Here is a 12,897-nt window from a genome sequence, read left to right as displayed (position 1 = left end):
TAGCTTCTGGGCATAGTACTGCAGGAACTTACTCACTAACTGATGATCCTCCTCCTGTCTTGGTTGTGTGATGGTTTACACGCTTTCTTTGTGGCGTAAATCGAGCCTTCATTTTCCTGGGAGATTGTACGCGACGGCAGACAGAGTTGCATAGTGAAAGCAGGAATTACAGGGAACCAGTCTAAACACCGATGTTGTCATTACTTATATTGTGCAATCAACATTTACTTCATATAATACGTTAAAACATAAAACTTCTCTGTGTCCATTTTAACTTAAGTACCCCATGTGTCCCCTTTTAGCATTCATGGCTACAGTCCATGAACAGTTAATCCCTAATAGTGCCTTCCATGAAGTGATATCATTCACTTGGAATGAGTTTTAAAATCTAGTAAAAAAACAGCAACACTTAAACAATCTGTGATGCTACTGCCGAGATAATTCCATTTGTTTCTGTCTGTCAAACCTTTTTAAGAAGTCGTGTGCGCCTATAATCGGTGATGACAAGAGTTACAATGAATCCCGAATTCTAGAGAAGGAAGCTAACATAAGAGGTTGACTGTTTATGAAATTGTTTTAGGAACATGTTTTGAATAGAAATGATTTACTGAAGTACAATAACTCCAAAAAAATCACCAGGATGGACTGGATATTAGATGTTTTCCTTCCAATTTGGAAGTATGCCACTCTCTGTTTAGTCTGGCCGGCTGCTTACCAACTGAGAGTGTGGCAAATCAAAAGGTTAGTCTCCAACATTGTGGCAGTGACCACAAACTACTCTCCTCTCTCCTCTCCTCTTCTTCACTTTGATTGATTCCAGTGTGCGCTGTTAAGAATTTAAGTGTTTGTCTAGAGATCTACCTGATTTACCTTTTGGAGTGATTTGTTTAAACAAAAGCTGTGTTGTGTTGGATTCAGATCTGAGACCTATAATTTTGTGGGTCATCTCTGCTTCTCCTCTCGTTCAATCCAAACAAACCCCCCATTCCAGTGAAATCTAGCTCTTTGCCAAAGAATCTCTTCTCTTACCTTCCATTTTCCTTTTTTTTTTCTCCCGTTGTTGATAATATTTGTCAGTGCAGAAAGGTCTTGGCCTTTCCACTATAAAGAAAGGTATTAATGGTATGATTGTCATTGTTCTGTGGTAATGACACATAGAGTACTGTAGAACTGCAGTAAGACAAACATTTCTAGAAACAAGAGTTCAGCTGGGTTGATTTAATCTTTTAAAGCTAAATCTGCGATACTCAACAGCTGATCCGGTGCGAGTTTTCCTGCAACTTCATTTGGCTGCATTCCTGGATCAACTGCAAAAGGAAGGACAATCCCAACATTTACAGTAAGGCCGGAAGGTTCCAGCAGAGCAATCATTAATCATACAATCTACTTCATGTTAGCCAGGATTCTCGAGTGCTTAGGGACTAGAATAGCTTTCATTTGTTGAAACTGTGTTGAAACAATGTGAGAACCTTTTATGCATGGTTCAATGACAAAACTTATAAGAAAACCACAAACAGTAACCATAGCATGCTGGAATGACACAGAAGTATCAGCTTGAAACTTGTAAATGTGAACACACTCCTACAGTCCTTTCAATGCAAAGAAGTCAAAGTTGTCCTGACTCTCTGAGGTTCACTGTTCAGAGGTTGTTGAGCTGCCTTTTTGTGCCAACTCTGCAGTTTCACAACTCTTTTTTTCCACAGGACGTCGGCAGGTTTGCCAGAAAAGAGGAGCCATGGAGAGAAGGGATTCTTTCTCTCTCACCCTTTTCTCTTCATTCCATCCATGGCTGTTGGCTGTTAGCTTTTGGCTTGTCACACTGTCTGCTCTTGTTTGCCACTTTATGATCTCCTGAAATAGACACAGTTTGACAGAAAGGGTTCTTCACAATTGTCTATCCTTTTCCTGTGTCACTGTTTCTAATAAGTGGCGGAGACGAAGGTGTTCCCACTCGTGGACATAGATGTTTTTTGTTATAAAGATAGTATTTGTAGTATGTGCAATGGTATTTGTGAACCACACTCTATACCCAGCTGCACTACTGCCTGTTTTCATTGCCCTCTCTGAGGCCATATTTACATGAAAATGATCCACTGAAAACTGAATTGTTTCTCATTTTCATTTTGAAAAAAGTTCCGCGTTCAGACCACAACCTTTTGATAACAATCGCTGTGCACACGGATCCACAAAAATGACCAAAAACACTGTAGTATACATACCAGGCCAGTAGTTGGCAGTGTGACTTTGTAATGAAACAACACTAGCCTGCACACACGCACAACAAAATGGCAACCGCACCAACGTTTGTCTGGACAGATGGTGAGGTGGAGTTGCTGCAGTGAATCTACACTTTGCTGGAGAAGCGTTGATACATTCAATAGGGTGAGCAGCACAAACAGAGCTCGGAGTCTGCCACTGTTGTTGTGATGGTCGACATTCTTTCGCACACCTTGTGACTGGAACCATAATGCGCATGAACGAAAAGTCTCCTTTTTCAGAGGAACTGCATTTTGCAAATTTACATGACAACAGAGACGGTGCTGTTTCTAAAAAAATTGCGCTCTGGAACTCGTTTTCAAAACATTGCGTTTCCAGGCACCCAGAACGCTGCTGTCGTATAATGATCATCCAAGCTAAAGTTTACCATTTGTGGTTGAAATCGTTGTCATATGAACAGGACCCGAGTTTCCTCCTAGGGTCACAATTCTCCCATATTTCAATTTATGACAAATTTTCGCACTTTTTTTTCCCTCTTCATCATCAGAACATGTTTCTTGCACCGTATATGACTCTCAACGTATATTGTTTCCTTCCCACTGGAGCTTCCCCTTCTCTCCTTCCTCGCCAACCACATGTGAGATGTACTCGTGCACAACTGCTTGTGGACACCTTGTCTCTGTGCTAGGGTTTGAGTCTCCCGTTACGCTTCGCTTAAACATCCAGGACCCAAGAGTGTGGGGACCTTGGAGGACAGCCAGGGGTTGGTCCCTGTTGCGGGCCATGCCTAAGTAAGTAAGTAAGTAAATTTATTTATATAGCACTTCTCACAGAGAGGACTCACAAAGTGCTTCAGATAAAATACAATAACAGAAACAATGCAAAATACACAAAAACAAATAAAAAGTAAAGTGCAGCGAAATTCAGAGATGATACAATGGACAATTAATGGAACGCAAGCCTAAACAGATGTGTTTTTAACTGCTTTTTAAAAATGTCCACGGAAGAGGCCGCTCTCAGTTCATGAGGTAGTGCATTCCTCCATTTCGGTGCAACAGCCTTAAAGGCTCTATCACCTTTCGTCTTTAATCTTGTGTGAGGGACAGTAAGTAGGTGGCCTTCAGCGGACCGCAGTGACCTGACAGGACAGTGAAAGGACACCAGATCCGTCAAGTATGCAGGTGCTTGACCATGGAGGGCTCTGTAAGTGATGGTTAGAATCTTGTGCTGGATCCTGAAATTAACAGGGAGCCAGTGCAGGGATGCCAGGACTGGAGTGATGTGAGTGAACTTATGAGATCTGGACAGAAGCCTGGCGGCAGCGTTCTGGACCAGCTGGAGGCGGTCTAATGAAGTTTTATTTAGACAGGTGAAAAGAGAATTACAGTAATCCAGACGTGAGGAAATAAAAGCATGGATGATCATTTCTAGCTCGGAATAAGTTAACATGGATCTGAGTTTGGAAATGTTTTTGAGGTTTGTTTTTGTTTTTGAGGAAGCCTATAGCCTGGCTTCCCTCCTTCCCCTGGTACTCTGCTGGAGTACCAGGCTCATGAACCAAAAATCCAAGCCACATTAAAAGTAGGTTATTTGGCATAAAAAATGCTGATGCAGTCTACTTATTATTATTTTGTCATTTTCATTCTTTAATAGTCAACAGCATGCAGAAAACAAAGTCTTTGAAACTCTCTCTAGAGGAGGACTCTCAGACCCTACACTTAAGTTTCAAAATCCTCCCTTTTTTTAAAGGCCATAAGGTTGGCAAGTATGAGTGTGAGTCACATGCACATTATTTTCATTCATGCAATGAGCGAGGTACCATGTGTGAAATGATGGGGTGAAATAAGGATACTCCAGGAATCATTGCTATAGATTGACATTAATGAGGTGCCTCAGAAAGTCTCAGGGGGAAATTATTATCTATATTATCCACGTTAACTGACATTTGACATACTTGCTTTAATCCTCCAACCTTGCTTTATTCACTGTGATGTCATGGGTGTTCTACAGCAGAAAGTATTGCCAGCTTGCCTCGTTGAGTTGGTCTCAGCATCTGAAAGGGAGCACATATGGAGTGTAATGAATAGAAAGCCTCTCAGCATTAGTGGAGAACTGGCCCCTGGGTCTCTGGACGATAAAGCTGAGGTATTTGACTGATGTCAATGACCTTGAAAGCTGAGCCGCCCACGCTTTTGGTAAGCCGGTCCTGTGTGTACAGGAGCCAACAGTGAGCTGTACAGGGGCGGTGGTCCATCCCAGGGCAGATAACTGGAGGGCTGAACAGTTGTGCCTTTGTCAGATTCATCACCAGGTGGGATACAGTGACCAGGAACTTTGATCTTTTACCAAAGGTTGAGGGTCCACCCACCCTACCATTGTCTGTTTGTGAGAGGAACTGGACTCTCCTGTCTGGAGGGCAGACAACAAACTAAACTCATCGCCACCATGAGTGCTATTTAGACCCACAAGGAAGAAGAGTGAAGTGATGAATGACAGTCCACAAAGTCAAAATGAATGCACTTTTAAAAGCTGCTAAAAGGGGCAGTGACAGAGGTTTTTCCTTACGTTCTCTGCACATAGTTTTGTATGGCGACAGGCCAGACTGAGACAGATACAGTGAGCCCGCCCGGTCTGGATGGCAGGTGGGAAAGCAAAGAGCACAGGGAGCAGTATGAGATGTCTGGAGCTGTGATGTTGGCATTCGGACAATAACCACCAGACATATCGTGCTTGAGGATTTATCTGCCTCTAGCTTTGTTTTTTCCAGGACTTACTGACTTCAGTGATGTGTCAGTCGAGAGCCGATGTGCCTGGGGCAAACGCTGTTCTTATCATTTGTGGAATCGTGTATTCATGAAATACTAGATAATTATCTAATAAAGTGATGGGTTCATGAGCAGCCAGGCCAAAGCCATTTCCTCACTGATGCGTTGTTCTGACTCAGATCAATCGAAATGTGCACAACTCAGAGCAGGCAGTGGGGGAGGAGTGCTATCCAATTGAATACTTCTGGAATTCTTTAATCCAGATCTCAGCTGAGATGCTTTGGTTGCGTTTAGTTGCTATGATATTGAATATTCATGGGAGTAAACAAGTCAGTACAAGGTGGAGTACTTGCTGTGGATGATGGGAAGGCTGTGGCAAGCAGGGAGAGAGGTTGGAACCAATAGGTTCATGAGAGGAAACAATCAAGCAATCAATCAGTCATTGATCACATGGAATTAAACAAGGTACAGTTCCAGTGAAATGTGATCCCATAGTAAAACTGATGTTACCCATCTGTTTAGCAGAAACATGGCAACCACCACATCCACCTCAGTGATGTTGGTCTTACCCCTGGCCCAATCGTAACCCTTCTTCTTAATTTTTGGTTCCTTTTACCTTCTCCTCCTTGACCTTTTCTCTTCCATCTTTCCTTCTTAAAATGCAATGTGGATTTCAACGTCTCATCATGAACTGTCAGATTAACAGTTCCTGACGCTCCAGCTGCCTTTTCTCTTTTCCCACGACCTTTCCCGTGTCCTGTTTACAAGCATGAACACTCCCTGTTGCTATGGCTACAACAGTGTTGTGAAGCTTGGTCCGAGTCACTTTGTTTCAGTACCCTTTACAGAGCCAGGGCTGTGTATGAACATCAGATTTTTTTCAGCTCATACACAGAGACAGTTAGCTGACTGTGAGAAAGTGTAAAGAAAGTGTATTGGACGAGAATCCCAGACTCCACCTTTAACTAGTGCACTGTGATTTAGTTCTTTTATGCATCTTCTTTCATTGTTAGCTTTATAATTGTCTGACTGGTAATACATAGCTCCTGGCTGTGGAGTGATTTAACTGTCCACACATTCTGACCTCATCAAGATGGCTGTATGGTCACTCCTCCCGAACACAGGCAGCGCAGTACTGCAGCCACCCCTATACAGATTCAGTGATCCACAGCAGGATCAGGACAGCACCTCTCATTTCCACTGTCACACCAGTCCTTATTTATGGTAAAGCACTCAGTTCCTCTCCTTCTCTCTCAAATTACAAAACCGGCAAATCATTGTGATGTCATCTATTCCAGGAGCCCGGTAAAGACGTAGTAGATAAAGGATCCTCCCCTATGAAGTCTAGATGCTGGTGGTAGTAATGGTGGTGATGAGATGAAGAGGGAGCTGAGGATATGGATATGAACAGGCATGGGCTTTTGTTGAGCTTGTCCGGGGCTCTGGTTAAGGTGACTGGATGTGAATGGGGTGGAGGAGGGCGCAACGATCCTGCCTAAAATGACAGCTGACAGGAGCAGAGAGGAGAACAGATTTAAAGTTTGGCAGCAGGAACATGAATGACTGAAGGAGATCATGGCAAAGTTTGATGGGCATGCGGAGAGGGAACACCCATAGTCAGCTGATGGGTGGAAGTGGTCTGAATGGGATAGCATGGGAGAGAATTGTGAATGGATATAGCATAAAGAAAGTCTTCCTGATAGAACTTAGGCTGAGCTTCATTAGATCAAGCAGTGCTAACAAAACATAAACATACTGGTAGTCTGCCATTAATGTTAAGGTTTCTGTCGCATGCTCATTACACAAAGTAGCAAGTGGCATGTGCAAATTGAGATGACGTCATCGTTTCTCAAGCGCTCCGTTTTGCACATCCTCACAGATACAAAGTAATTGGAGTTTTAAAAAATCTGCACTGTAGAAGGCGTTTTCAAAAGTCTCCATTTCACTGACCTAAATCTGTTTGCATGTTGACGAGAGGCCAAAATGTGGAGGGCCCGAGTCCATAGATTGTCCAGCTTGGATTTCACATGTTTATGCCAGAGGATGTATGTTTTGGGAATAACTCCAAAACCAGCCTCGAGTGTATCAGCTCACACAGCTGCGCACTTCCTTTGACTCGGCAACGGTCGCCAAGAAAAAATACTTATCTTTATGTATGTATTTAGATCTTCTCTCGCAGTGTGTTTGCTCTCACAAAAGCCACTCATGGCAGCTTGAAAACAGAAGCTTGTTTAGTTCTGATGAAACTTTTAGCTCCTGCTGCTCTATTCATCCGTTTCCTCGTGGAATCAGTCTGATGATAATGCTGTGTTGACAACTTCCAACCAGGCTCGACATTGTTGTTCCTGTCTCGGTGATAAATCAGTGGAAGCGGGTTATTCTCTGGAACCACCTCAATCAAACATATTGTGTTTTCTTTGGACAGCTTTTCTGTGTTCGCAGCTCTTTACTCTGCTGGTAACTGAAATGAATATGGCGTCTGCCGTGAAGCTAAAACTGGGACTGTAAAGAGCTGAGCTGGCTGTAATAGTTTTCTTTAACTGGCTTTTTAGAGACTAGACAGACAGGAAAACACATATCAGTCACCCACAGACACTCTTGGCCTCCCTGGTATTAAGGGCACCTGAGGTCAACCGCTTTCAAAGAGTCACAGCATTTTGTCACGGCAGTAAAAAATACACTTTTCCCCATCTCTTTTTCCCTCCTCTCTGTCGGAAAGTCTAACTTGTATTCCGCATATGTCCGGCTGGTACTGGTTAAAGGCATTTCTGGCCATTAGTACTCCAGCCAGTGGGGCACTTTTTTATTGCCCCATTCACGACACTCAAACGCTGACATGCCTGTAATTGACGTGACTTTTTTTTTTGTGCCACATGTCTCAAGTTGCTGTTATGGCTCACTTATGTTTGTGCAAATGTTACAGTTCCAAGCAAATCATTTATTCTTGGAGTGTGATGTCATTTACACCTATTAAGATGTAGGATAAACACAGAAGGGAAGCAAAGTGTATCCAAAATGCTGAGACATCAACTTGGTACAAGTATATATGGTTTTGTGCATGCACAATTTGGACATAGGACTCTGTTATTCTGCTTTTTCATTTAGAGGTGAAGGTCAAGTCCAGCGGCATGTCTTGCTACATGCATGTCAAAAGAGAAACATGCAGTGCTGCAGGGGGCACAGAGGCTGGAATGTGTCAGTGGTGCCTGTGGTCTCCTGTCCGTTGGACGGAGAGGATTTGCAGCGTCTGTGTAATGTGTAATTGAAGGGGTCATAAATGTGTAACATGGCCCAACCTGCCATGACCTGAAGGGTGTCATTACATTCTGAAGGACTTTGAACATGGACTAGATTTTTCTGAAAGATGTCCATCAGCAGCGGGGTCCTGGTGAGATGCTGGAGAGTTTCAAAGGCTGGGCTGGTAAGAGGAGGAATACAAATGATCGATGAAGAGTATTAGATTCAGCTAGTGGGGATAGATGAGACACAGGAATGTGATTTTGTCCTGAGTGACTCAGCGGGATGTGGGTAAAAGGGGGAAAACAGCTACATGAGCACAAAATTTGCTGTGTCTCAGGACAGATGCGTCACACTGTGGTGCCAGCTGTATTTTTTCCAACACCCAAATATAAAGGTTATTATTAAAGTTGCATTTGAATTTCTGTCTGTGGATCTCAAAACTGCAATAATGAATACTTGTATATATAAATTTGTCATTTGACATGTTGGGAAATATGCATGTTCGCTGTCTTGCACCGCTACAGTATGAAGCTAAAGCCATCAGCCACTTAACTTAGTTTAGCATTGAGTCTGGAAACCGGTAAACCTGATTAGCACGTTGTGTCTTGTTGCAAAGCAAGCCAGTGTCTTTGTGCTATGCTAACTTAGCACAGCCGCAGCAGGCAGCTGTTTTCAGCAAAAAGTCCCTGACAAAAACTCTGTACCCAGTGTCATTCCATGAGCGCTGCAAGGTTTGTGTCCCCAACATCTAAAGAGAAAAACGAGGCAATATAAAACTGTCAATTTTTCTTTCAGTGTCTGAAGACACTACTTGAAGTGTACTTATTAGCATGGAGTTAAATAAATTTGAATAATAAAACTACAGTTTTTACATTTTTAAAAGTTTGACCATCTCTCACATTCATGTGAACAAACGGTCAATAAATATTGTACTTTAATAGGTACACCTTGCTAGTACCAGGTTGGACCCCATTTTGCCTTCAGACCTGCCTTAAAGGGATAGTGCACCCAAAAATGAAAATTCAGCCATTATCTACTCACCCATATGCCAACGGAGGCTCTGGTGAAGATTTAGAGTCCTCACATCCCTTGCGGAGATCGGCAGGGGGAACGGCTAGCGCACCTAATGGCTGACGGCGCCCCAGACTAACATCCAAGAACACAAAATTGAAACCACATAATATCTCCAACATGCTCATCTGTAGTGATCCAAGTGTGCTGCAGCCGCGACATAAAAAGTTGTTTCGAAAAACGTCATTTGTTTTTAGCCTCACTGTAGCCTGTAGTCACATAAAACAACCTTTTATGTCGGGGCTGCAGCACACCTGGATCACTACGGATGAGCATGTTGGAGATATTTTGTGGTTTCAATTTTGTGTTCTTGGATGTTAGTCTGGGGCGCCATCAGCCATAAGGTGTGCTAGCTGCTCCCCCCGCCGATCTCCGCAAGGGATGTGAGGACTCTAAAACTTCACCAGGGCCTCCGTCGGCATATTGGTGAGTAGATAATGGCTGAATTTTCATTTTTGGGTGCAGTATCCCTTTAATTCTTGGTGGCATAGATTCAACAAGGTGCTGGAAACATTCCTCAGAGATTTTGGTCCATATTGACATGATAGCATCACACAGTTCCTGCAGATTTGTCGGCTGCACATCCATGATGTGAATCTCCCCTTCCACCAATCCCAAAGGTGCTCTATTGGATTGAGATCTGGTGACTGTGGAGGCCATTGGAGTACAGTGAACTCACTGTCATGTTCAAGAAACCAGTTTGAGATGATTTGAGCTTTGTGACATGGTGCGTTATCCTGCTGGAAGTAGCCATCAGAAGATGGCTTCTTCTATTGTCCAGTTTTGGTGAGCCTGTGTGAATTGTAGCCTCAGTTTCCTGTTGTTAGCTGACAGGAGTGGCACCTGGTGTGGTCTTCTGCTGCTGTGGCCCATCTGCTTAAAGGTTCAGCGTGTTGTTGGTTCAGAGATGGTCTTCTGCAGACCTTGGTTGTAACCAGTGGTTATTGAGCTACTGTTGCCTTTCTATCATCTTGAACCAGTCTGGCCATTCTCCTCTGACCTCTGGCTTCAAAACTCACTGGATATTTTCTCTTCTTCAGACCATCCTCTGTAAACCCTAGAGATGGTTGTGGTGAAAATCCCAGTAGATCAGGCACCAACAACCATGCCGTGTTTAAAGTTACTGAAATCACCTTTCTACCTCATTCTGATGCTCAGTCTTGACCATGTCTGCATGCCTAAATGCATTGAATTGCTGCCACGTGATTGGCTGATTAGCTATTTGCATTATTGAGCAGTTGAACAGGTGTAACTAATAAAGGGAGTGAATGTATGTACTTTTCAAATGTCTCATAAAATCAGATTTTTTTCATCTTGCTGCATGTTAAGCATCTTTGCATCCCATCACATAACACCCCATCACATATGTCTGCATATAGTGGGTTTAGAAAGTGCCTGAGCTTGCACAGTCTGTTTTATTGCAGGTCTAACATATTCTTCATGTTATAAAACACAATCCTACATTTGGTTCTACTCAAAAACCTAAAAATTCCAGTGTCTAATCTGAACAGTTTCCATGTGGCGACCCATCACTGCCCAGAGACAAACAGTTGACACACAAGGTTGGAGCAGCTAAAAGGCCAGATACTTCCCTCAGGAGTTGATGGAGACCAAAAGAGAGCTAAACGTGTTTGCTTATAGTATTTTAGCTTGATGAAGTAATGATATTTCAATGATATTTCGATTTCAACAGCTGGTTCCGCTGCCCCCAAATAGCCAAAACGCTTAAACAATGCCATCGCATCAGGATCGGGGACAGAATAACTAGACCAGGTCATCCCTTCGTTAAAGCCAGGGACATTCTGTTCAGCGTGGGATGACAGCAAGAAACAGGAGTGCACATGCTTGGACAACAGTGACAGTGATTACTATTCCACTCAGATATTTAAGGTCTGGCTCTCCTGGACACCTCTCTGGCATAATGCTGGTGTCATGAAACGGTAATGACTTGATATTACTGGAAGAAATTGACTGTCGGGTTGCAGCTGTCTAAACAAAGTACAGCATTCTCACATCAAGAAATGGCAACTGTCTGTGATCCGTCATGCGTAGGTAAATTAATCATGTCACGCTTTATTATTATGATAGAGGAATTAAAAGTTTACACAGCCAATTTGGAATCAGAAATAACAGCTGCCAGGTGACGCATCAATCCTGTGAATAGATACAGACGTTTATTCAAATTCTGAACCCTTTCCCTCGTAACCTACTTTTAAAAGGCTGGCGTTTCTCCTTGAACTCACATGCACTCCCAGAAGGCTGCATGTGAGGAGTCTGACTTATCAGTAGAAAAACAACACTTATATCCAACTGGAAGTGTTTGTCCCGGACGGCTTCCAACTAGGCACAGGGGGAGGAGCACAGTTATATTATTATGAACTGCCACTGTTATCACAGGTCATGCATTAATACAACAAATTGTCTGGATTAGTCATGAGTACAGGTTTAAGCCCAGTAATGGATCTTTGTAATAGGAACACGTTTAGGGAGGGTGTTAGGAGGACAAAAGCAGTTAGGATGAAAAATATTCTGTCATCGCCTCTGTAATAATTGGGACATGTAACCTCGATGCTGCCAGAGGTCGACTGTATGCACATTATCATTGACTATGTTTTTATGTAACCCCATCGCCTAAAAATCATACAACTTTTAAAGTCATACATGCATTATGTTTGTGTCGTCCTGCAGAACGAGTCACCAGATCTCACTGAGGAGCAGTTACTTCGTCTGTTGGAGGAATGCAAGCTCACAGAGAGTGGCACCCAGGATCTTGAGATGATTGACAGCGCCACAAGACCCTCAAAATGACTGAGATGACCCTGACCCATCTGAAGCCCTGTTATCAGAGAGTCTATTAGGATGCATCATTGCCGGGATGTATCTATCAGGTTCATAGGGGGCTGTAAGAGAAACTAACTGGAACCTAAACATACTTTATGACCAGAATTTGTCACTTTCACAATAGACATTTTAAACTCACAAACTCCTCGTGATTATTTAGGACACTGTAAAGCTTTTCGATTTATGTAGATGTAACTAAACTGTCTTTTATATGTGCATCGTCCACCATGTATCAGTATTGAAAAAATAAAGTTCTAACTTTTGGTTATTTGGCACCTGAGGAAGGGAATTTTTTAACCTAATTGGTGTCTGTGTTTTCAATATGCAGCCGGATTGTGTCCCATTGTTTTTATTTGTGTTTATAGCCCTGCATGAGGAAACAGAGCAGCAGGGCCACCCTTTGTATTAACCCGAGTATCATAAATGAGAACAGAAAATTGCTGTCATTAAATCTAATAACCGGGTACGGTGGCCGCAGAATGTTCTATTGCACACATAAACACTGAGCTGATAGCAGCGGGGCTGCTGGGTGGATTCTGAACACTATATTGTATTTACTTTAAAGAGATACTGTGCTGATTTTCAACCAGCTTTGTATCATAACAAGGTGGGCAGTATGTGTGGATAGAATGTGGCAAACTTTTTTGCCTGGGCCCAAATGTTTAGGATTGTCGCCGGTTCTTGGGCTGTTGCTCAAACTACAGATTGTACTTCTGCACCACGAACACAAAGGGTGCTTTCACATCTGCCCTGTTTGGTTCGG

At 42.9% G+C, this 12,897-nt stretch overlaps 1 protein-coding gene across 3 annotated transcripts in view; it reads left to right on the top strand.

Moving 5' to 3' along the window:
- fsip1 (fibrous sheath interacting protein 1) overlaps positions 1-12,402 on the top strand; it is a 52,264-nt gene extending 39,862 nt beyond the window's left edge. For all 3 annotated transcript variants that reach the window (XM_078175026.1, XM_033643422.2, XM_033643421.2), the window contains one exon: positions 11,982-12,402. In XM_078175026.1, the coding sequence (XP_078031152.1) occupies positions 11,982-12,101 (120 nt within the window). In that variant the 3' untranslated portion in view covers positions 12,102-12,402. The remainder of the gene's footprint in view (positions 1-11,981) is intronic.
- Positions 12,403-12,897: the final 495 nt, after the last annotated feature.

The sequence above is a fragment of the Epinephelus lanceolatus genome, chromosome 15, assembly GCF_041903045.1.
Source record: "Epinephelus lanceolatus isolate andai-2023 chromosome 15, ASM4190304v1, whole genome shotgun sequence".
Lineage (NCBI taxonomy): Eukaryota > Metazoa > Chordata > Actinopteri > Perciformes > Serranidae > Epinephelus > Epinephelus lanceolatus.
The sequence above is the reverse complement of the archived record's forward strand: the minus strand, read 5'-3'. Positions and strand labels throughout refer to the sequence as shown.